Raw genomic sequence first — 25,352 nt, forward strand, 5'->3', positions numbered from 1 at the left:
CCCCCCCCCGCGGCCCCGTCCCCCGCAACACAAGGAGGCGTTCCTCTGCTACCGACCAAACTGGCCGGTGGAAACGCAATGCATTTTTTATAGAGCAGAGCGAGACTTCTGAAATAGAGCCAGTGGAAAAAGGGGCATAGGTGTGTTGGTGAGGTAACATCACTTTGGACTGTCCCATTGATCAGCTTATGCTGTCCCGATTTGTTTTACATAAACACACACAGTATCTTAAAGTATTCATACCCACATTTTGTCTTACAAACTTTGAAGTATTTTATTGGGATTTTGAGAAAGACCTACACAAAGTAGTTAATAATTGTGAAGTGGAAGAAAAATGAAACATGGTTTTAAATTTGTTTTTACAGATGAAAATCTGAAAAGTCTGGTGTGCATTTATATTCACCCTCCTGAGTCAGTACTTTGTAGAACTGACTTTTTTTTTTAAATTCCACCAAGTTTTTTGGGGGGTTGTCTCAGCTTTACACACCTACCAATGGAAATGTTTGCCCACTCCTTTTTGTAATATAGCTGCAGCACAGTCAGATTGGATTTGAGAGCATCTGTGAACAGCAGTTTTCAAGTCTTACCACAGATTCTCAGTTAGATTCAAGTCTGGACTTTGACTTGACAATTCTAACACATGAATATGCTTTGATCTGACCCATTCCATTGTACCTCTGGCTGGATTTGGGTCGTTCTCCTGCTGGAAGGTGAACCTCTGCTCCAGTTTCAGGTCTTTTTGCAGCCTCTAAAAGGTTTTCTTCCAGGATTGTCCTGTATTTAGCTCCATCCATGTTCTCACTAACTCTGAGCAGTTTCCCTATCGCTCTAGAAGAAAAGCATCCCCACAGCATGATGCTTCCACCACCAATGTTTCACAGAGAGGATGGTCTATTCAGGGTGATGTGCAGGGTTGGTTTTCTTCCACATGTTTGTTGTGTCTCTACATGACTTGTGACAAACTGCAAACAGGATTTCTGTCTTTCTTCCACTCTTCCATAAATGCCAGATTTATGGAGTCTATGACAAATAGTTGTGACAGATTGTCCTGCCTGAGCTTCAGCTCTCTGCAGGTCCTCCAGAGCTTCTTGAATTCTTGACAGTTTAGGTGGAGAGTCATGTCTTGGTCCCTTTGCAGTTCTGTCTTACTCTTTCCAATTTCAGATGATGGAATGAACAGAGCACTGTGAGACGTTCAAAGTCTGAGATATTGTTTTCAAACCTAACCCTGCTTTAAACTTTTCAACAACTTTATCCTTGACCTGTCTGGTGTGTTCCTAGGTCTTCATATTGCTGTTTGATCACTAATGTTCTGTAACAAACCTCTGAGGCCTCACAGAACAGCTGGATTTATACTGAGATAAATGACACACAGCTGGACTGTTTAAAAATCAGGTGACTGCTGAAGGCAGTTGGTTGCATGTTAAATTTTCTTCCTCTTCACAACTGTTTGCTATTTTGTGTTGATCCGTTTCATAAAATCCCAGTAAAAATGCTTTGAAGTTTCTAGTTGGAACTTGACAAAATATGGAGAAAATCTGAGGATGGTGACTTTGTCAAGATTCTGTATCTGCACTCAGAAAACCTGGACTGACAGACAGTTGGTAACCAGCCTGGTTTTGCATCTTGTCACAGTCTTCATTATAAGGATTAGATCAACTAGATTTCTTAAAATACCTAGAAAATGTTTAACTTACTTTATAGTGCTGTTGTCCGTAGGGGGTTGCCCCCCTTCAGCTCACTTTCAAAGGTTAACAGACCCTCCTGGACCCCTGGATCTTACCCAAAATGGTACCATGGTTAGCCTTGATTAAGCTGACTGTGTGGCATGCTTATCCAGACAAAAATAATAATCTTCTTCCACAAGCCCACTCAATTTTGACCTTATGGATTGCTCAATCCAGTAGCCGAGATCAGTCAGTGATCCAAAAGGCACTTGTGTTAACGACCGTTCATGGCCTGACTTTGTGACAAAATTGCTAATGTAGTAGGTCTGTTAAAATCTTCTAAATCCAGGAACAGGATTTCAGGGTGTTGTTTTAATAAATAATTGTGCTGAACCACCTTTGCAAAACCTCATTGTCCTAACAGAACCAAGCTCCATTGGTTGGAATTTGGATAAATTGACTCATGTAGACTAAGGGAAACTGACAAAAAAGTATTGTCTTTTCATGCTTTTCATTTTATTAATAATAATGCACAATGTGTTACAGCTTTGTGGCATAAATTCAGCAGCTGGAATACGTTCAAAATCACTTCAATAGAATACAACTTTCCAATCTATAATAGCAACTGTTTTTAAGGACAATTATAAATGTAAACAATCTTTGTTGTCATTCTCTTTCTCCAGCTTTGAACTTCTTCCTTTTAAAATTGGCGACTCCAAATCAATATTGTGTATGTGTATTTATAGACCTCCTAAATAAAATAAGGACTTTTTAAAAGACTTTTCCAAACTATTAGCTGAAATAATGCCTAAATATGATCGAGTTTCTATTGTTGGTGATTTTAACATTCATATTTGTTGTCCTGCCAAATCTTTGGTGAAGGACATTTTAAACCTCATCGACTCTTTTAATCTTACCCAGTACATGCCTGGGCCGACACAGGAACATGGACATACACTGGACCTTGTGTTATCGTTTGTTTTCTCTGTTTCTAACTTGAAGATCTGTAACGCAATGTTTTCAGATCATATGCCTGTGTTGTTTGATGTTTTGTTTCTTGGAAACATCCTTAAATCTAGCGCTCCTGGCAGATATGGTGTAAACCCATATGACAACGAGACAAGGTGAGGGGTTCCCTAAAGCAAGGAGGAAGGAACAGTGTATGTTCCTACAGTGTTCACAGCCAGGTGAGGTTGAAGGGAAGGTTGCCCAAGCCTGTCATACACCAACATTTGTCTTGGTCTCCTCTCTCTTGCCGATCTTCTCGGCTCCTCATAACATGTATCATCCTCTTCTGGTTGAGGAGCCTGAGGATGGTCTTCCTCCTCCGCTGCTCCATCTGTCCGAAGTTCCACACATGCTTGTTCTCCGCCTGCAGTTGGTGAGCCTGAGTCAGGTAAGCATTCACTCCCAGCTTGGCTTTGTCTTCCCCTTATAGGTAATGAAGCAGCATGGGATAGGTGCTCGCCCTCCAATTCCCTCCTCTCAGTCACCCAAACTGGGTTAGATGGCTGGTCCGTCATGACATGCCACTGTTCCTTCCCTAATTCTCTACTAAGTAGGGGTTCTGTAGAGGCTTGTGTCTCCTCCCCGTGGACAAGGTGTAAAACTGGCTCTGCCTGACATGGATGATTGTCAGCTCTCCATGCCACGTGGCCCTGATCAGAATGATGTGGTGGTATTCTCAGCCAGTATCCCCCACTGCACTGGTCATCTTCAGAGTCATCTGATTTGTTACTCTCTGCATCCAGTCTCCTTGAATCACTAACTTTTTCGTCTTTTCTGTAGTTTGCTCCTGACCACTGACTTTGAGGCATCCAGAGGCGGTTCCACAGGTAGGTCACTCACAGGAAGTAGTAGGTTCCGATGGAGGGTTCTTGTTTTCTTTCTATCTCCGCTCTCAGGGTAAACTGTGTAAACAGTATTTTCAGACACCTGTTCTTTAACAACATAAACGGCCTTCTCCCAATATGATCTTAATTTTCCAGGTCCACCCTGCTCCCCAAGGTTCTTTACCAATACACGGTCTCCGGGTTGGAGTATTGTTCCTTTTATCTTTTGATCATAATAAGACTTCCCTCTAGCACTTGAGTGCTTGCTGTTGTCTTGAGCAATGCAGTAGGCCTCAGACATCCTTTTTTCCCATTTTTGTGCATATCCCCTGGGTGACATCTCTTCAAAAACCCCAAATAAGAGATAAACTGGCAGCCGCGGGTGGTGGCCAAACGGCAAATAATAGGGTGAGAAGCCAGTAGACTCATGTCTCATACAATTGTACGCATGTACAATTTGCGGGAGATGGTCCTTCCAACACTCCTTCTCCTTTTCTGCCAGAGTCCTTAACATCTGCAGCAATGTGCTGTTAAACCGTATGGGAGGAGGATTCTGACATAAATCGAGAGCGCACATATTCGATTTGCAAGCAGGATTTCATCTCTTGCTTTCAAAACTTTTTTTTTTAATTTGCATTTTTAGTAATATAACAAACTACAATACCATCAATACCCCTCCCCAACCATACATAACAGAACAGCACATCAAATAACAAAGGTTACACAGTCAAAGCAACATGAGATAAATACACCACATTATGAAACACACCAGTCCAAGAATATACCAGGGAGCAAGGGCTCATACCATACCAGGCATTAATCTTTTGGCCAGCTACAATCCCTTCATTGAAGGGATTTTAGTACAGGATCCCACATTGTCTCAAACATATTCATTTTGTCTTTGTTGTAATATCTCAATCTTTCCAGACACAGTGTGTTTGCCAGTTCTCCCAGCCATTGATCAAATGTGGGTACAAAGTCCTTCTTCCAAACCTTCAAGATCAACCTCTTAGCGATCACCATACCGAACAAAAAGGCAACTTTCTCATATTTATTGGCCAAGGGCAAAACCCCAGGGGCTCCGAGAATTGCAACAAGAGGATCTGGATCCCATTGTTTTCCAAAAGCAGTGGAAAAGAAATAAAAAATGTTCTTCCAAAATGTATGAAGCTGTACACATGACCAAAAGGAGTGGAGCAAATTGCCCGTTGCAGCTTTACACCGGTTACATATTGGTGACTCATTTGGATAAAAAGTGCTTAATTTTTCTCTCGAATAATAAAGTCTATGTAAAGTTTTGAATTGTATAAGATTGTGGCTAGCATTAACTGAACAGCCATGTATACTCTTCAAACTTTCCTCCCACACACCATCAGGTATCTGCTGTCCCATCTCGTCCTCCCATGCTTTCTTGATTCTAGTTAGGTCTATCGGTGCGTTAGTGAGAATCCTATAAAAATAAGACACTGCCCCGCGATTAATCGGATCAAATTTGTTTATTGCCTCCAGAGTCTCGTGCCTGACAAGAGTTCTAAAGTTTGATATGTTTTTACTAACATAGTCCCTAATCTGCAGAAAACGAAAGAACCCTGACCGTGGAACATCATATACAGAACACAACTGAGCAAAGGACGCAAGAGTGCCATCAACATATAGATCCCCTATCACACAGATACCCTTCATTCTCCACAGTTGGAAACCGGCGTCACTGAGACCCGGAATAAAAGAATGGTTTTCACAAATGGGAGCATCAAAGTAGACTGTCGGGGCTTTTATATAGCTTTGTATCTGCTTCCAAATTCTTATAGTGTTGCCAATAACCCAATTATTGTAAAGCGTTTTTTTTATTTTAATAGGGCTGTTAAGGAGAGCAGCCAGGGACGTATTGTGACAATGTTGTTGTTCCAGGGCTAGCCAGGTAGGGCAAAGATTGTGAGGCTGGTGTGGGCCTTTCTTCCACCATGCTATAATGGATAGGTGAGAAGCCCAATAATATAATTTGAAATCTGGCAATGAAAATCCACCTATCGCTTTTGGTTTGCATAGGTGTTTTTTGGAGATTCTAACTTTCCTATACCCCCAAATAAAGGGAATGATGATGGAGTCTAATTGTTTGAAGTATGACACACCTATAAAACATGGAACAGAGAGGAATAGATGAAGAAACCGTGGCAACACCACCATTTTAATTGCATTAATTCTACCGACCATAGATAGAGGGAGAGTCTTCCAAAAATCAATATTCTGCTTAAGTTGCATAATTTTATTCTGCCAGTTCAGTTGTAAGAGATCCTCCGGTCTCTTCGTTATCGTCACCCCCAAATATGTGAAGGTGTTATAGGTTATCTGAAATGACGTACCCCGCAAAAAGGTCAGATCATCTCCGGATGAGAGGGGCATTACTACACTCTTATCCCAGTTAATGGAAAATCCGGAGAAGCTGCCAAAGGTTTTAATCATCTTCAAAAGGGGAGACATCGAAACCTGCGGGTCAGGGATGTACAAAAGTATGTCATCGGCATAAAGCGAAATGTGATGCTTATGACCAAACCTCTCGATAGGTAATATTTGTGAATCTTGCCTAATGCTGGCAGCCAGGGGTTCAATAGCGATTGCGAAGAGAAACGGAGAAAGCGGACAACCTTGACGAGTCCCTCTGTGAATAGCAAAAGGACTAGAAATATTTTGGTTGGTAATAACAGAAGCCATTGGGTGTGAGTAAATTATTTCAATCCATTTTACAAATCGAGGCCCGAAGCCAAATTTACTAAGAGCATACATCATATACGGCCATTCAACTTGGTCGAATGCGCGCTGTGCGTCTAATGACATGACCAAGGCCTTGTCTGCATGGTCCGAATATAGTATATTGAAAAGGCGTCGTAAATTAAAAACATGTGTCTGCCCGGCATAAAGCCAGTCTGATCCGGGTGGATGATTGAACCTATGTGCACTCTGAGTCTGTTGGCGAGGATTTTCCCAAGAATTTTGGTTTCTAAGGGTAACAAGGAGATTGGGCGATAGGATGATATAGACCCCGGGTCTCGGCCAGGTTTCGGGATGAGCGAAATATTGGCTTTGTATAAAGTGGGAGGAAGTTTAGCTATTTGCCTAGAGTGATTTAACATACGCAGAAGTAGAGGTGACAGTGCAGGGCTGAACGTTTTGAAAAACTCCATGCTGAACCCGTCAGGTCCCGACGCCTTATTATTAGGAAAAGCAGAGACGACCGACTCAATCTCCCGCAGAGTTATATGAGCTTCTAGCACATCTGCTGAGTCCGACGGCAGTCTTGGCAGGTTTAGATCACCGAAAAACCTCTCCATTTTTTCAACATCCAAATTTCCCTGCGATTGATAGACATTAGCGTAGAAGGCTGCAAAGCTGTCGTTAATTTTATCCGGGTCCGTGATAAGAGTCCCGTCCTCAAGCTTGATGCGATGTATTGCTCTCGAGGCCTGCAACTGCTTAAGCTGCCGAGCTAGTAATTTATGTGGCTTGTTGCCCAGCTCAAACCATCTTTGTTTAACCTGTGTCAACAATCTAGATACATCTCTCGATACAACAGAGTTGTATTCATATCGCAAAGCCGTTATTCTCTTTAACGTGTCTGAACTCTTTTGTACTTTATATGAGGCGTCCAGACCGGTCAGCAGGCTGTCTATTTCTTTCAACCTTAACTTAGACTCTTTGTTTTTTGCCGCTTCGTACGACACAATACGTCCCCTAATGACCGCCTTCATAGCTTCCCAAAGTGTCGAGTCATCTACATCTCCTGTATCATTAGAGCTCAAGTATAACTTAATTTCATTCGAGATGTAGGAGCAAAATTCCTTATCCTTTAGCAACGTGTTGTTCAGGCGCCAGTTGCCTCTACCCTTCACGCAATCTAGTTTAAGATTCAAACATATCGGTGCATGATCTGATATGTGAATATTATGATATTTACAGCCTGATACCAATGACAGCAGTCTAGCGTCCAGCAGGAAGTAGTCAATCCTAGAATAGGATTTATGAACTGCAGAGAAGCATGAATAATCTCTTCCAGTAGGATTTAGCAGTCTCCAGATGTCAACCAAATTGTGGGAGTTCAACAAGCTTTTGAGAGTCTCTCCACTTTTAAATACAACAGATCGAGGGCGTTGTCTATCTAAGACTGGATCTAACGTTAGATTTAAGTCCCCTCCAATGATCATATTAGAGCTAATCAAATCCGGCACTGCATTAAAAAGGTCCTGAAAAAAGATGGGATCGTCGAAATTTGGTCCATATACGTTGATTAACGTTACTGGTATTAAGTTCAGCAGCCCACAGACGATCACATATCTTCCTCTAGGATCCGAAATTGTCTTATTATGGACGAATGGTATATTTTTCTTTACCAATATTGCAACCCCCCTCGTTTTTGTGCTGAAGTTCAACTGGTATACATGAGAAGCCCATGAGGGGCTTAGGACCTTAGCTGCTGTTTTCCTAAGGTGAGTTTCCTGAAGAAAACAAATATCGGCTTTTAAAGCACGGAGGTGCGCATACACTTTGCCTCTCTTCAGGGGACTATTTATCCCTTGAACATTCCAGCTGACCAAATTAACACCACCCTTGCAGTACTTATATGAGCCCGTTACCATTCACTTGTGTGTACGTTATTAACTCGTAGTTCTATGACTATGAAGCTACCTCTTAAATATACAAAATAAACAGATGTGCAAAATACACCCCTCCCACCCAAATGTCTAATCCCACCCAGCCCCGAACATACCTGAACAGAACCAGGGGCGGAGTCTCCAAGCCCCCAATTTAAAGCCAGACCTAGCAGTCCATAAAGGGCCGAACTAGTAACATAGCTTCCCATCACCCCAACCAAAACCACCCAACTCAACACAATAAACAGCATTAAAATAGCTGAATATAACAATTTCACCCCGTAATATAAGCCATTAATTAAACTTTACCTTACACATGTTCAGATGTAGAGATAAAGACATTGGACCACCAGTTTAATTCAGTCCCAAGCCGCTACCTCACGTCTCAGAGATTTGTCCGCATCTTCTGGAGTGTCGAACACAGCGGTGTTACTGTTCACGGTGACCACAAACTTTGCAGGATACCAAAAGCCGTACCGAATCCCGTTGGATCTGCATTTCTCCCTGATGACCTGGAACGCCTGGCGCTTCTTCATTACCGTCGAGGTGAGGTCGGGGAAGATGAACACCGGGCGCCCGTCATATTGGAGAGAGCCCTTCTCCCTCGCCAGCCGTAGCACTCGCTCTTTCTCCTGGAAGTAGTGCAGCTTGACGATGATGGTCCTCGTCTTTCCATCCTTCGCCTGCGTCGGACTCCGATGCGCTCGATCCACCTCAATTGGTCTGTTGAAGTTGTCCTCTCCCAGCAGCTGCGGTAATAGCTTGATGACGAAATCAAGCGGTTTCCCGTTCTCCGCCTTCTCAGGTATGCCCACGATACGAATATTCTGCCGACGTGAGCACGCCTCCAGGTCCTCCAATTTAGCTTGCTGCTGGGAGCACAGCGCGGCCAGGCCGTCATACTTCTTCTCTAGCTCTGAAATCCGTCCGCCATGTTATTCGGCTGTGGCCTCAGTGGATGCCACGCGGTCACAAATATCAGATAGTGCTGCCCTGAGGTTGGAGATTGAACTGTTGAGCTCAATAAATCTCACGTCGACCGCGCCGCTCAACTTGTTAATAGCTGCCAGGACGTCTTCCTTAGTTGCCGAAGGGTTCGAAGTGCTACCGCTAGCTCTTCTGACACATGCTAGCTTCGTCTGGTCGTCTGAAATGTCGTCCCCGGNGAGAAACGGAGAAAGCGGACAACCTTGACGAGTCCCTCTGTGAATAGCAAAAGGACTAGAAATATTTTGGTTGGTAATAACAGAAGCCATTGGGTGTGAGTAAATTATTTCAATCCATTTTACAAATCGAGGCCCGAAGCCAAATTTACTAAGAGCATACATCATATACGGCCATTCAACTTGGTCAAATGCGCGCTGTGCGTCTAATGACATGACCAAGGCCTTGTCTGCATGGTCCGAATATAGTATATTGAAAAGGCGTCGTAAATTAAAAAACATGTGTCTTTATCTTTTTTAGTATTCTTAGGTTTCGTCATCTTACTTAAAGAGCTGTCCTTTACTCTGCAAGTCAATATATTAGAGGTTATTAAGAGTGTTTGGGGTGAAAAATAGTGTAGTTGAGCCAGAGCTTCCTCGAAACATGTCTACTCCATCTTGAGACCAAACCACGCCCCCCTGCTTTCAAAACTTTTAACGCTTGCACTCAAAACTTGTGCTCTTTTAAAAATATTCTCTTTTCTCTCTTAAATCTTTGTGTTTGCGCAAAAATTTCCTCCTCGCACGCAAAACTCTCTCTCTCTCACGGATCGAATCTACGCTTGCAGATTTTTTCTGCTCTCTTGTGGATCTGAGCACCGCCCCCTAGCAACTGTTCCAGCCAATAGAATGACAGTGTTCCTCTGGGCAGGGGGAGACTCCTCTGGGGTGCGTTTGTTTCCTTCTAGTGAGTGTGCCTGTGTGGCTACAATAGAGCTTTGGAACCGACGTCATTGCGCAGTGACGTTGTGGGGCGCTTACTTCTTCCATCTTTGAAGGTCACAGACCAAAATAGACAGTATTCTGGTGTTACTGCTGTATTTTCCTGCTTAATGCTGAAAAGCAGCTCAAAACAAAGGGGACTATATCGCGACAAACTTTTCCCAGATGCCTAAAGACGGTACACAGAAAAAAATGCTAAAATTCTATTATCCTCATATTTCAGCATCCACTCTAATGGTCCACAGAGTGGTGGACCCAAACACAAAGCAGAACTGTAGCATCCTACATCTTGTACCGACTGTTCCACAAACTATGAATCTAAATATTTTATTATGAAAGTAGGTAGTTGGACATACCTCTGATCATTAGATGAAAACAATACGATACTTGGTACATATAGTATCTGCAACACCAGGCATTAAAGGTATACATACTCCACCTTAGTGCTTGGTGCTTTGAGGCCAATTAGCAAGAATAGTCAAAGAGGGCTTGAAATGTAGGAATTTTCACAGCCAGAAAAGTTTTTTATATATATATATATAAAGCGCTCCAAACTGTGTCTACATTAAAAAAAAATCCAAGACTTTATTCAAAATGTTTGATTTATTTAGAATATTTGCTTTCATATTTTTCTTGATCAAAAAGGACTTGATAATAGTTGAAGTTGACAGGCAAAGGATGTGTAGCAGCCTGGTAGACTGGGGCACTAGTGAAAAGCTTCAACCTTCTCTTTGCAAAACACAAGCACAGAAATATCTGAACGTTAGCAATACAGACACAGAAAACGTTGAGACAGATGATGTGATCTTCATTTATAAACTCATCTAAAGCTTAAGCATTAACGAAACCCCAATTAGTACAATTAGCTGAGAAAGTAGATCAGCTCCAGTTCAAACAAAATTTAATGAATCTGTATGCAGCTTTACAAATACATTTGTTTTTCAAAAACAGCAGACATTACCAGAAACAGAAAAGCTGCTGAAGCCAACAAAGGTCTAGAACAGGAACTGAAGCCTGGAGATGAGGCCTGGAGATGGACAGACACCAGGTCCTGTATTTTCTCCATATCTCAAAAACACAGGGGAAAATGTACATCAATAAGTTAATAATTATACATTAATTTAATTAAACAAAATCTCAGCATTTATTCCCAGAAAAAATATATTATACATGCTAAAATAATAAAAAGAATATCGGAAGCACCTAGAATTCCCTGAAAAAATATATAAACAGATATTAAATACATCTAACAAGCTGCTTACCAATGTGACACTAATTAGCCAATCAGTTACCTTTAATAAAAGCACAGCTCAGCACATTTAACAATAACTTACATTGACAATTCAGTTTGAGCTAGCTTTATTTTAAAATAAGGAGGTCTCCCTGAATCTGTAAAATATCTGGTTTGAGGTTAAACTGTGTCCTACTGACTGATACATTTTCTACAATACGTTTTGACTGAAATAGAAGTGACCACACAGAAGACTGGGAATCAGCTGCTGTTGTCTTTTAGTCAATCAGATGTTAAAAATAACATTTTAATAATATTTTAATTGCTCTATGAAACATTTATTTGTATGAAGACAATGTTCATCTGCAGCTTTAATCAGTTGGTTTGATCTGGGATAGAAAAAAACTAAGCAGCCTAGAAACAGACAAAACAGTTTGTAGCTCCTGATGCAACAGGATCAGATTATAAACTAGCAACAGCTGCAATCACCCAACGGAAACCTGAACACAGATTCTCTTCTTTCATTTAATAGATGGTGGTCACTGTTTTGTGTGAACGCAGTAATATACAGCAGCAGTTCAATCACAAAGCTACACTGATGCTAGCAAGCCGTATTGTTTATGCTAATAGCTTTATATCATTTTACAGTCAACTATTGAACACTCTCTGCTGCTAAATAAACACTTCTGAAAACAGGATGCTGGTATAGATTTATCTTGATTCTAGAGAACAGCTAAACTCACCTTAAGGACGGCTTGAATCAGTCATGCTATAGCTAATTAGCATCAGCTGGGAAGCAGCACCCTGACCCTGCAAGGATAAGTGGTTTAGACGATGAAGGGATGGATGGAATATAACTTATTGACTTATAACTGCTGTTACAATTACTGAAAAAAAAAACACAAAAAAGGGAGGTGAATTAACTGAGAAAACTCAGTTCTGCTGTCACAAAGCTGCTGCTATCTTGTGATTACATTCTACAATTAGCTACAGGCTGACCCCCTAACACTGTTTAGAGCAGAAACTGGAAGTAGTGTTTCTCTGCTTCACCTGTGCTGGTGTAAGGGCTTTGTGATGATAAATGAATAAACTCATATAAAATAAGGCAAAATTAAACAGTTGTGTGAAATAAACAGAAGTTACTAGCCATGAAAATTGTACTTACTTTAGAGTTTTGTTGGTGCCGATCCATTTTGCGGGATAACTTGGATAGAACTACCGCTTCCAATCAGTGTGCTGGGTATGCAGCCGCAACAGCACACCCACTAGAAGGAAACAAACGCACCCCAGAGGAGTCTCCCCCGCCCAGAGGAACACTGTCATTCTATTGGCTGGAACGGTTGCTAGGCGACGGTGCTCAGATCCTCAAGAGAGCAGAAAAAAATCTGCAAGCGCAGATTCGATCTGTGAGAGAGAGAGAAGTTTTGCGTGCGAGGAGGAAATTTGTGCGCAAACACAAAGATTTGAGAGAGAAAAGAGAATATTTGAAAAAGAGCACAAGTTTTGAGAGAGAGAAAAGAGAATATTTGAAAGAGAGCAGAAGTTTTGAGCGCAAGCGTCAAAAGTTTTGAAAGCAAGAGATGAAATCCTGCTTGCAAATCGAATATGTGCGCTCTCGATTTATGGCAGAATCCTCCTTCCATAAAACCGCTCAGCGGGATTACCTTGCAGGTGGTATGGTGATGTTCTGTAGTGGCCCATGCCTGATAACTGGCGCAGCGTGCGAAACAGCTCGTTCCCAAACTCACAACCCTGGTCGTGCTGTAGTTTAGAAGGGAACCCAAGCCGTGGGACAAAGTCATTAAATATACGCTATGCTGCAGTCTGTTCAGACTTGTTTCTTGTTGCGTATGCCTGCGCATACCTCCTCTGCTAAGTTCAAGGTGAAGGTAATCAATACAAACAAGTTCCAAAGGGGAACTGGTTGTTATACTGCTTATGGGTGCACGAGGGTGGCTGACAGGCTTTTTCTGCTTGATACATGAACATCTTTTGGTGACATATTCCTCAATCTCTATTTTAATATAGGGCCAATAGAACCTTTGTCTAGCCAGATTGAGGACTTTCTCAGTGCCAACGTGCCCCATATCATCATGGAGATGTTTCAGAACCAGGGCCTTGTACTTCATGGGCAGGATTAATTGCCGTCTGTCTTCAACTTGTCTGTAGAGCAACCCATTTTTAAAATGCAGCTTCTTCCATTTGTGTAACAGTTTCCTAGTAGGTATGCCAGCAGATTTTTTGTTCTCTTCAGTAAGAATTTCATTTTCTTCCTTCAGCTTTACAACCTCTGCAATGATCGGGGCATCCCGCTGTGATTTAATGAGCTCATCATGACTCGGTGTGAGGGGAACATTTGATTGTGGAGGAGAGTCCAGCGAACACACATGTAGTGCTGCCACCCAACATCCCCCCTCTGAGCAGCCTTACTTCCTTCCCATGTTGTACAAACAGCCTCCTGTGACAGCTCCTCAGGATGTCGTGTACTTCCCCATATTTAGTGGGATACGAGATAATGTGTCAGCATCAATGTTGGCTTTTCCAGTTCGGTATTTAACATCAGACCGGAAACCAGACAGTTCCCCCACCCACCGGTGTCCAACAGCATTTAGTTTTGCTGTACTCATAATGTACGTGAGGGGGTTGTTGGCTGTATAAACTGTGAAGTGTGGAGCATAGTAGAGGTAATCTCTGAACTTCTCACACACTGCCCATTTCAGAGCGAGAAACTCCAACTTTCCACTGTGGAGGTTATAGTTTCTCTCAGCAGGTGTCAGTGTCCTTGAGCCATAACCTATGACCCTCAGCTTTCCTTCTTGTTGTTTGCAGAGAATGGCTCCGAGACCCCTTTCGGATGCATCAGTATGTAGTACAAATGGTGAGTTGAAGTTCGGGTATCCTAACACAGGTGGTGTCATGAGCATATTCACAAGTCGCTCTAGTGTTTCCTGATGTTCTTTTAACCACTCTGTAGGTGTGTTGGTGGACAATTGTGGTCCCCTGGACTTCACCCTTCTCAGAGGAGCCCCTGAGCTGTCAGGTTTTGTTTGCAACAGCTCATAAAGAGGCCTTGCTATGCAGGAGAAATCTTGGATGTAAGACCGGTAATAGCTTAGAAATCCCAGGAATCTTCGGACATCACCCACAGTTTGTGGTGTTTTATACTTTAGGGATGACACTGCCTCCAGGTCCTTTGGGTCGATTTGCACTCCTTCAGCAGACACAAGCCTTCCCACGTACCGAACTTCTTATTTGAACAACTCACATTTCTTAACTTCACACCATGTTGTCGTACCGCCTGTAAACTCCCTCAACGTGTTCTTCAAAGGACTTTGCATAACAGAGGACATTGTCGAGATATGGTAGGCAACACTCGTCCCTTAAAGACCCAAGCGTCTCCTCCATACACCTCTGAAAGGCAGCTGGAGCGTTGGAAAGGCCGAACGGGATCCAAACCCATTCATACAGCCCCCACGGCGTCACAAATGCAGTGACATGTCTGGATGCTGGTTTGACAAAACTCTGATGGTAAGCTTTACCCTGGTCCAAAATGCTGAACCAACAATTTCCACCAAGGGTGCCCATCATATCTTGGATTCTGGGTAAAGGGTCTTTTGGTTTAATAACCGATAGTCGATGCAACGCCGCAGTGTCCCATCCTTCTTCCTCACACACACGACTGGAGCTGAATATGGGGACTTTGCCAGGAGGTCTTGGATGTACTCTTTGACTTCTCTCAGCAGTGGCTTGGGCACACTGGTGTATGCTCTCTGAACAGGAATATCATCTTTGACAGTTATTGACATTTGAAGGCTTGGTATACAGCCAATTTCGCTTTCATCTTGAGCAAAGACTGCTGACTCTTCATATAGCATCTCCTTCACTTTCTCCTTTAGTCCCTCCTCTAGATGACTAAGGGCAACTGGTGGGTGCCATAAGGTTGGGCTTTCATCCACAGTTGCAGTAGTAGCGCTGTTAACGTTTACAGTGATTCGTGATTGGTCTCCACCATCCTCAGCAGGTGAGTATGTCTCCACAACTCTTACGATTGGCTGTATCCAACCTAAAGTAGCCTGTTGGGGCAGAATAATGTCATGTTTTGTGATGTTCCCAACAGGAACAGTCACGATTGGTTGTTGTTTGCTCTGGATTTCAAACAAGCCTTCTCCCACATCCAACTCCTGGGAGGTCACACCCTCTCTGTTTGGCTCAAAAAGGACAAGTTTGTTAGTGGGGTCCATGTTACATGGGACCCTGCATTTTATCCATGAAACCTGCCCTGCTGGAACGATCACATTACAGGGTTTCCCCCAGAAAAAGGGCTAAACCCGGTAGTAGGTGGCCGTTCGCCGGCCGATTGCTGGCCGACCGTGATTTAGTAAAAAAATGATTTAAGTTGACAGAAAGTTGAAAATATGGCTATTTATTATTTGATATTGTAAGATATTTGTGCCAAATAATTACACAACCAGTTTTACAAAAAGGCACTTTTGAAATACTTTTTTAAAGTAAAAATACAATTAAAATAAATACTAATTGATTGCACCTAATTTAAATCCTAATTTAAGTCACATTTACAAATAAATTAAATTAACATAAATGAAAAAGTGCAAACAAAGCACCAACACACGTCTCCTTTCCAGACCAATGAATAAGAACAAACAACTCTGAAAAATAGAGAGATGCTGTACTGTACTGTGCATATCTAATGCTGAATATAATAGCATCATTTTACTTTTAAACAAGGATAATATTTTCACTAAGCACAAAACATGCTTACCGGTCTTGTAAAGCCACCCGCTGAATTTCAGCTCAACTAACCATTTTTGGTTAAATTCGCTCGTTCCATGTTTAATTGCTGTGGCTCTGAAAACATGCTAATTCCAGGTAGCTGAAGGAGGCTCGGCCTCAGGGCTCATTAGAGTCCCGCAGGGCTCCACGAACAGTGCGCAGACCTGAGCGCGCGGTTGATGCATTTATACTTTGCGCTTACGTCGGAGCAGTATTCTCCAAAAAGACGGGGGGCAGTACGCTACATAACCAATGGAAATACAGTAAAAAGAGAGCAGATGGTTAAATGGAGCGCGGTGCGCGCGGTCCACACCAAGTTATAAAAGGTACACCACATGACACCGCGCGGGACCTTCGCACACTGTTGGTGCGCGCACCGTCGCACAGTGAGGTAGATAAAGGTAGCAGTTTTGAGGGAGTGGGTGGGGAAAAAAACGTGTATAAAAAATGACGTATTTATAGTAAACAAGCGGAGCTTAGCCTGGCGGCAGGCTCACGAAAGCCTGGCGACCCCCCAGGCTTATAATATGCTGGGGGAAACCCTGCATTACGTCTACCAACCTTTAGACACCCATGCTGGGTTTCGTGGTGGATATGCAGTTCACTATTCACTCAGCTTTATCCCTGGGGATGGAAATGGCCCCACAGAGCAAAGTTATGAGTGTTGGGATAAGCTTGTTGGGTTGTCCCAGGATTAGTTCCTCCACCACATTAAAACCAAGTAGGGGTCGTTCAATTGGCAGAATGCTCACGAGAAAAGGCACACCAATAGGCAGGTTGGGGTCTTCATTTCCAGGAAGATTTACCGTTATTGCAACCCATGCATCAAATGGAATCAGGTAGCATTGGATCAGGGCTTTCCTCCCAATCAGCCTCGCAACCTGTTCATTTCTCTTGATGGGTGAGTCACATTTCAAATCAGTGGTAATCTTTTGTTCCTGAGACACCCTCTCCAACACACCAGCTGTGGGGACAGAGGTACCTCTGGTGGCACTTTGTTGATCTGTGGTCTTTAGCTGGGGCTGGACCCTGGTCATTGGTTGCCCCCCTGCAGTGACCAGCCGCAGTTTTCCTGCTGTTTCAGTCTTTTGAGGCAGCTGACAGCTCTGTGACCTTCGGCACTGCAACAGAAGCAATGGTTACATTTCGATAAACCATTTTCTATACAGGTAGGACAGCTGTTTGTTCTCTGTCTCCTCACCTGACCAATTCTCATCTGAGAGCACTGACAGGCTTGCTCCAGCTGTTGTGCTTTTGCACCCTGTTTCATGGAATCCACCATCTGAGTAAGCACATTAATTCTTGATGTCACCTGGCTAATGATGTCAGTGTCAACAGCTGACTTGTTCCTCCTGGGTGCTGCGCGTTCTTCTTGTGTCATGCCCATGTCCAGCTGTGCACTGCGAACAGTAGTTTGGTGCTGGCGGGGCACAGGTCCTAATCTTTGTCGCCTCTCGTTTTCCTTACTTGTTACCCTCATCACATGCCTTAGAATTGTCTCATCTTTGACATTAGCCTCAGCCAGAAGGGGTTCTCTTTGAATGTCATTATATTTATGCCCTAGCCCCTGATAAACAGTGTGCAAGAATACATCTTGAACTGTTGCCTTGCTGTACTTAATACTGGCATCAGGGAGGTTGGAAGTGAACATTATTCGCTGTTTTAGTCCCATGACCCTCTAAAGAAACTGCTGTGGGATCTCATTATCATGCTGTTTTGTGCAGATTAACTCCTGAAACAGTTGAGTGCTGTTCTTTTCCTTCAGATGAGACTGTAGAAATCCCTTCAGCTCTGTAACTGTCATATCATCTTTGTTTATCAACATACCTTTGAAGCTGCCTGGTTTGATTATCCTTAGCACACCCCGCACAATGTCAGAGTCAGCATAGTTATCTTGGATACCCTCGTCCATTTGTCTACACACGTTACTGTACGATATATCAGGTGAATGATCACCAATTTGGCCACCCTAAATCTTAAATTCTCTTTGGGGGAGAAATGATAGTTCTCTAATGGGGACAACCTTCTCATGTTGTTGTTGGTGGTGGTGGTTGCCATTTGGCTCGCTTTCACCTTTAAAGTCCAGGAATGCCCCAGCCCCTGTAACTGTAGGCTGAGGTGAGGCTCCGTGTGTAACTGAAGGGTTAACACACTGCATCAGCTTTTTTCCCACATCTGTGTAGCTTAACAGGATTCTTTGTAACTCATCATTTGTTGTGGGAGGTGTTGAACTAGCTGTAGTTGTGCTGCTGTTGTCAGATGTATTAACAGCTGTGCTTGTTTGAGCTACAGTTATCTGTGTCATGTGTGGTAGGAGGTGGACCCAAGTTACTATCGCCAGCCTGTATTGTGTCAGAGGGTTTAGTCAAAGCTGGTGTTATATGGATCAACAATGGTATTAACATTAACATCAGGAGCTTTTCCTACAACCATTACTTGATGTAGTTGGACCAACTTATCAATCATGTCCTTTAAGACCAATAATTCAACCATACCTCTGTCCTCTGACTCAAGGAGAGGTTTGCTGTACTTGAACACATTGATGTATTCCAAGCAGCCTTCAGGATCCCCATCTTCTAGCAAAGACTGATCTTTGTCTGGCACAGGACCAATGTGTTTGGCGATCTGAAAGAGTTCACTTGCTGTCAGGTTGAGAAGACACTTCCTAATGTCCCACACTAGGTTTTTTCTTCCACTGTCTGACATTGTTGGTCTCTTCCCTTCCCACACGCACAGTCACACAGTCCAGCAACTGATCCCAAAACTCTGGTCAGCTCCGTCTCTCCTTGTAGCAATTCAAGATTGTAGCAGCAACCGCTCGATTCTGGTCTCAAGTGTCATCTATCTCTGGATCAGCTCCGAACCAGTAGGTGGCGCCAATCCCGGAACGAGCCCCCAAGAATCTGTTACAGGTACCAGGGCTGGCAACAAATACTGAATTTCTTAAAAACAGGATTTAAATGATGAGGCAGACGATAAAAGTTGCGTTTCACAAATCCTCCAAGAGTCTGTTCTGATTTATTAAACATTTTCCAACAGTATATCTTGCCTTTCTTACAAATAGTCATTGTGCCAATGTTATTTTCTTTGTCATGCCAGACAATATAATTATTTCTGTCATAAACAGTTTCTTTTAACCTGTTAGTGCAAAGGTATACTTATGTCACACTTAAATCACAGAATAACTCCCATTTGTTATCCAGTATGCTCTTGCATAAAAAAAATGCATTTGTATTTTATTCTTCACAGAAAGACAGATATGGCTTCCTAGATTCAACTCAAGTAACGTGTTTATTTTATTTAGAACTTGCAAAGTGCCTTCCAATAACATTCAGAACCATTTTATCTTCTCAACTGATAGTCACTTAATCTTATGTGTACATAAATGAAACAATCGCATCACTTCATGAACCAGTTTAACATACGGCAGCCTCAAGCTTCAGCTAAACAATACTGCACCCACCATTTTCCCTCTCTGTGCCAAAGAGTTTGGTTTTATAACAAACGGCGAATAAACCGCAAAAAACCTCTGTACAAACTACTGTAAAGACATTAAATTAGTTCTTCACTGAGTTATGCTACGAAGTTAAGAACCTTATACACTTCACTAACCTGAAAACAGGATAAAACGGATTGAAATGATGAGGCAGACGATAAAAGCTGTTTCACAAATCCTCCAGGAGTCTGTTCTGAAGGCAATGTCACGTGCGCCAACAGACACTGAAGCGATTACACAACTTTACACTGCCTCCTGCTGGTAGCTTCTTGCTACTACAATGAAAATAATTGTTACATGTCGAATTCTGATATTTGAAGTATGCATAAAAACACCACAATTAATTAAATAACAAGATAAATGGGGAATGAAGCCACACTGCATCCTGATTCCTCTCAGATATTTAATTTCATTCCATAATCAAACTTTAATCTTAGATCGATTGTATCATAAGCTTTCAAAACAGCAGTATTATTTATGCTTCTGCTGGTGAGGCATAAGTTTTCTCCCCATCACATTCCTCTCCCTGGATAATCACCTGGGTGATGTGTACCACAGATTAACACACGAGGGGACAGTGACTACCCCCTCAGGCGCTGCCTTCTAACCTCCTTTCCAAACCCTCAGAGCGCAGAAGAGGCACACTTTAATACCGCTCCCTCGCAGTGGCGCACCCGATCAGTTTTTGGCAGACCATCACTTTACGACACGACCAGTACAAAAAGGAGAAAGCACAAAACTCCAGTTTTAGCCTCATTGCACTGGCTGCCTTTTTAGTTTGGGATCCATTTTAAGATTCTTTTATTTGTTTTTAAATCTTTAAATGGTCTGGCCCCGCCTTACCTCTCTGTGCTCTTTGTGCAACTGCTTGGAGACTGGTCTTTCCTGTCTCAAGTAACTGCCTGGAGATGGCCAATGACTTCCTATTTCCCAACCATCTCTTGTTACAGCAACTTGTAACGTCTCCATTCTGTCTTACTTTTCAGCTGTGGCCTTACCTAACAATCACTCTATGAAAGTCACTACATATAATAAATAATCATTCACACAATAATCACTTAATACTGATTATAGCTTGTACTAAAATCATTCTGACTGGTTCAGGACTTCTAATTGTTTCATTAGCCCATGTAATTTCCATAATCAACTTTAACACATAAGATTAAAAGATTAAGTATAATCTATTACCTGATCAGTTGTTCAAAAAAGGATTACCTATTTATTACAGAAAGAAGTGATTGTTAATTTTAGCATTCAACTTTGTGATTCACAGTATGTTTTTTGATTTCTACCTTTAATTCAATGTTCAGCTTTCTGTACTAGTAATAGCAGATGCGCACACACACACACACACACACACAACCTCTTTATTGAAATCTTGGGCACACTTTTGCCAATTATATATTTACTTGGATGTCTGTCAACTGTCTTAGCTGCTTCTCTACAGTTTACAATATCACCCTCTCATTGTGACTTCCTAGCCAGATTTAGTGCTTGCAGCTTCGAACAAAATTCCTCATTTTGCCTCAACTGTTCAGGACTACGCCTCAACTGCCACTAATCTTTTGTAATCCTCATCAGAAATGTAGAATGAGCAAACCATTATTTTGAGTTCAGAAACACACTATTTGTACTAATTATAAGTAATCCTAGTTTTGCTATACTAATCAACCGCAAGACCAAAATACAATGTTTACTTCATACATTCATTTATATTTTAATTTTTATGCTCAATCATGCCCTTATTGTATTAAGTACACACACACGCGCGCGCACACACAGTCTCTTTATTGCAATCTTAAGCGACATCTTTTACTTCCACTGGCCTGAGATTGGGTTTCGGACTGATCTCAACTCGCGTTCCTCAACAATAGTTCAAGCCCTTTTTCGGTATTATGTTTTATTGATAGTGTTCGTGTTTACAAAAGAATAATAATGTCTAAAGGTTTCAAATGAAGTGGGGTTTTTTTTAATGTTTTCTAGTGAATTTCATCTCTCAGCGTGGTTTAAGAGTTCCAGCCCCAATCCTGATCATTTCATACGAGACATTTCGACTGCATGCTGAGATCCTACACAGAGGCAAAGTTGGCCTTATTCTCTGTGATGAGGTATTTTTGATCTTTTCTTCTTCTGCTTGGGAATATGAAACAGTTTTGAAGTACTGATGTTTGATTAATAACTGAATTCTGCAGGGCCATCGGCTGAAGAACTCCGACAACCAGACGTACCAGGCTCTGAATGCCATGGGTGGTCAGAGGAGAGTGCTGATATCAGGCACTCCCATCCAGAATGATCTGCTCGAGTATTTCAGCCTGGTCCATTTTGTTAATGCTGGAATCCTTGGTAAGCACCACAATGGTATCCAAAAGAAGCCAGTTCAAACACATTGACATAAAATATTAAGATCACTTTACAATTTCATCTGGCCAGCTGGATCATATTTTATTTGTATTTATAACCAGCCCACAAGTATACAGTGCAGAAACCACTTAAACTGTAAATCCCATAACGCACTGGAACAGCCATTGTAGTCACATCCTCACTTCTGTCAGCCTGCCCTGGGGCAGCTGTCTCTACAATTTAGCTTACAACCATCAGTGTGTGAATGTGTGGATGAATGGGTGAATTTCTGTAGTGTGAAGTGCTTTGGGGTCCTTGGACATTAGATAAAGCACTATACAAGTGCAAGCCATTTACCATTTGACCTGCTAAAGATTTATGACTTGCTTCAAATGATGATGTTGGCGCGTTTCGCTGCACTCTGCTGTATGCTTTGTTAATGATGACTTACTGTAACGTCCTCTAAAGTTCAGCTCCTTCAGCACAGAGTTACCAGACTTAAACTTAAACATATCGTGTTTTGGAAAGGCTTCATCAAAACTGGTTGAGTTTTTTTTTTATTACTTTTTATAGCAAAATAATTTGATTCCACAGCACATATTTCCTCCTGCAGTTTCTGTCATTATGTTCTGACAAAACTTAAAGAAAAGTTGTTCTCCCAAATCACACACCTCACAGCACAAACTTGATGCTAGGTGTTTAATGATGTTGTTTCTGAATGCAGCAGAGCTCTGAGAGTGTGTGTGTGTCTCTGCCCCTTCCCCCTGCTCATCTCACACAAAGGGGCAGCAGCTCATTCAGGAGACAAGACAAGATAAGAGCAAGGTTGTAAAGCAAAATATCTCAAAATATTTTTAAGGCGCATTTCTTGTGGACACGAGGACACGGTCACAGTATAGGAATCAATACCTGGTATTAGTATTGGTGCATCCCTAGTTGAGGAAGACATTAGGGCTACAGAGTGGGCCTTTTATGCATGTTTTCAAGTTTTCTACCACTGTTAAAAACATGCATGGTTAGGTTAATTAATTAATGAACTAAGGTGTGGGTGTGCATGGTTATTGCCCTGTGATGGACTGATGACGTTTCCAGGGTGTAACCTGACCTCTGACTTTTGCAGATAGGCATCATCCCCTCACCCACCTTGACCCTGAACAGGATGAAGATGGTATAGAACATTGAGAGATGATGATAGGAAGAAAGTAACAAGAGACTGATATTATTCATGTCTTTAATTTTAAATTCACTTTTATTTGTAATTTAAAAATTACAAATATGAAGTTGTATTTCTGTCAAATAATCTGAATAGTTTTCTTCTTGGACCAAGTTTTTATTTTGGCCTCTTGGTAAATGATGTTTGACTCCTCTGCAGTAGCCTAATTTCTGTTTGTTTGTTCACCTCGCTGGCAGGTACAGCCCAAGAATTTAAAAAGCAATTTGAGCTTCCTATCCTGAAAGGTCGGGATGCAGATGCCAGTGATAAAGAAAGACAGACAGGAGAAGAAAAACTGAAAGTGCTTATTGGCATTGTCAACAGGTGAGCCCACAGAATACATAAAAAACATTTCATAACTGAAACCTTCTCAGGACTCTAAGAGAGAGAAATAAACTTATTTTCACATTTTGAAAAAAGATTTTTAAACTTAGCATTGCACTATAATTTTTGAAATAAAAATACTTAAACACAAGGTCAAAATGTGTAGTTTTTATTGTGAAATGTATTCTCTTTCATTATTTAAAGTAATTTCAAGTTTATATGTGTGACACGTGTGTGTTTTACTGAGCATGTGGTGCATCAACAGGTGTTTGATAAGGAGAACATCAGATGTCCTGTCAAAGTATCTTCCTGTGAAAATTGAACAGGTTGTGTGCTGCAGGTAAGATGACTACTGAGACGTTTTAGATTATTTAAATATGCAATGTGTATTTGTAAAATAGTTTGCTAATGTTTATTTAGATTGGTTTACAAAAGAGACAACCTCAGATGAACAACAACATCACAATGGTACCATGTGTTTTCATTAACAAAATCTAAACAGTGTGGTTTTCGTCATGGTCGTGGAACACTGGACCAGCTCGATACCCACAGCAGGGTCCTTGAGGGTGCATGGGAGTTCGCCCAACCAGTCTACATGTGTTTTGTGGACTTGGAGAAGGCATGTGACCGTGTCCCTTGGGGAATCCTGTGGGGAGTACTCCGGGAGTATGGGGTACCAGGCCCTTTGATACGGGCTGTTAGGTCCCTTTATGACCGCTGTCAGAGCTTGGTCCGCATTGCCGGCAGTAAGTCGGATTCGTTTCCAGTGAGAGTTGGACTCTTCCAAGGTTGCCCTTTGTCACCGATTCTGTTCATAACATTTATGGACAGGATTTCTAGGCACAGCCAAGGTGTTGAGGGGATCTGTTTTGGTGACCTTAGGATTGCGTCTCTGCTTTTTGCAGATGATGTTGTCCTATTGGCTTCATCGGGCCTTGATCTACAGCTTTCGCTGGAGCGGTTCACAGCCAAGTGCGAAGCGGCCGGGATGAGGATCAGTGCCTCCAAATCTGAGGCCATGGTCTTGAGCCGGAAAAGGGTAGAGTGCCTTCTCCGGGTCGGGGAAGATGTCCTTCCCCAAGTGGAGGAGTTTAAGTATCTCAAGGTTTTGTTTACAAATGAGGGAAAAATGAAGCGGGAGATCGACAGGCGGATTGGTGCAGCGTCTGCAGTGAAGCGGGCGCTGTACCGGTCTGTCGTGGTGAAGAGAGAGCGGAGTCAAAAAGCGAAGCTCTCGATTTACCGATCGATCTACGTTCCTACCCTCATCTATGGTCACGAGCTTTGGGTAGTGACCGAAAAATGAGATCGCGAATACAAGTGACTAAAATGAGTTTCCTCCGCAGGGTGTCTGGGCTCTCCCTTAGAGATAGGGTAAGAAGCTCGGTCATCTGGGAGGGACTCAGAGTAGAGCTGCTGCTTCTCCACGTCGAGAGGAGGCAGTTGAGGTGGCTCGGGCATTTAATTAGGATGCCTCCTAGACGCCTCCTGGGAGGAGGCCCAGAGGAAGACCCAGGACACGCTGGAGGGACTATGTTTCTCGGCTGGCCTGGGAACGCCTTACATCAGATAAATGGACAGGGGTCCCTCACGTCAATGTCCCATCACCCTTGACTCCAACTCTGCATCCAGAGTTTTTTTTTTTTTTTTCTGCTCCTGGTGGAAGGCGGAGAGTCCAGTCTCGGGATATGTCTCGCTGGATATACAGTGGATTCCTGGCAGGACTTGAAGACTGTATACCTACCAACGTGGAGGTTCCTTACATATTTGGGTTTTTGATAACAGGATTTTTGCTGTTTGGACCAGGCAGTTACCTGGATTATCGTCAAATTCGTTGATGGGTTCACAGATCGACCAGCACTCAGACTGTAAACAGGAGCGAAATTGCAA

General features: G+C 42.4%; 2 protein-coding genes and 1 long non-coding RNA gene across 4 annotated transcripts in view; 1 reads left to right on the forward strand and 2 right to left on the reverse strand.

The window, feature by feature from the left end:
- rad54l (RAD54 like) overlaps positions 1-25,352 on the forward strand; it is a 58,743-nt gene that overhangs the window by 13,012 nt on the left and 20,379 nt on the right. Inside the window, exons 8-11 of the mRNA XM_017437722.3 lie at positions 21,569-21,693; positions 21,778-21,928; positions 23,336-23,462; positions 23,728-23,802. Coding sequence (XP_017293211.1) covers positions 21,569-21,693; positions 21,778-21,928; positions 23,336-23,462; positions 23,728-23,802 — 478 coding nt within the window. The remainder of the gene's footprint in view (positions 1-21,568; positions 21,694-21,777; positions 21,929-23,335; positions 23,463-23,727; positions 23,803-25,352) is intronic.
- LOC112451499 lies at positions 10,674-19,769 on the reverse strand. Of its 2 annotated transcripts, XR_005232838.1 has the most exons (4): positions 19,702-19,769; positions 12,464-12,702; positions 12,042-12,108; positions 10,674-11,135 (listed from the first exon to the last, which is right to left on the reverse strand). It is a non-coding gene; the product is annotated as an uncharacterized LOC112451499 (long non-coding RNA). The 2 variants fall into 2 exon arrangements; XR_005232837.1 differs by lacking the exon at positions 19,702-19,769 and having other exon boundaries at positions 12,464-15,672.
- LOC112451498 lies at positions 15,854-19,793 on the reverse strand. Its single transcript, XM_025010980.2, has 2 exons — positions 17,291-19,793; positions 15,854-17,210 (listed from the first exon to the last, which is right to left on the reverse strand). The coding sequence occupies exons 1-2, from the start codon at positions 17,759-17,761 to the stop codon at positions 16,698-16,700; spliced, it is 984 nt and encodes a 327-aa protein (XP_024866748.1). The 5' UTR covers positions 17,762-19,793; the 3' UTR covers positions 15,854-16,697.

Source organism: Kryptolebias marmoratus, linkage group LG24, assembly GCF_001649575.2.
Source record: "Kryptolebias marmoratus isolate JLee-2015 linkage group LG24, ASM164957v2, whole genome shotgun sequence".
Taxonomy (NCBI): Eukaryota; Metazoa; Chordata; class Actinopteri; order Cyprinodontiformes; family Rivulidae; genus Kryptolebias; species Kryptolebias marmoratus.

Coding starts and splice junctions, on each gene's coding strand:
- LOC112451498 (XM_025010980.2), bottom strand. CDS start 17,761: ATGGGACTAAAACAGCGAATAATGTTCACTTCCAACCTCCCTGATGCC. Junction 17,211..17,290: donor CTCAGATGAGAATTGGTCAG/GTGAGGAGACAG, acceptor CTTCTGTTGCAG/TGCCGAAGGTCACAGAGCTG.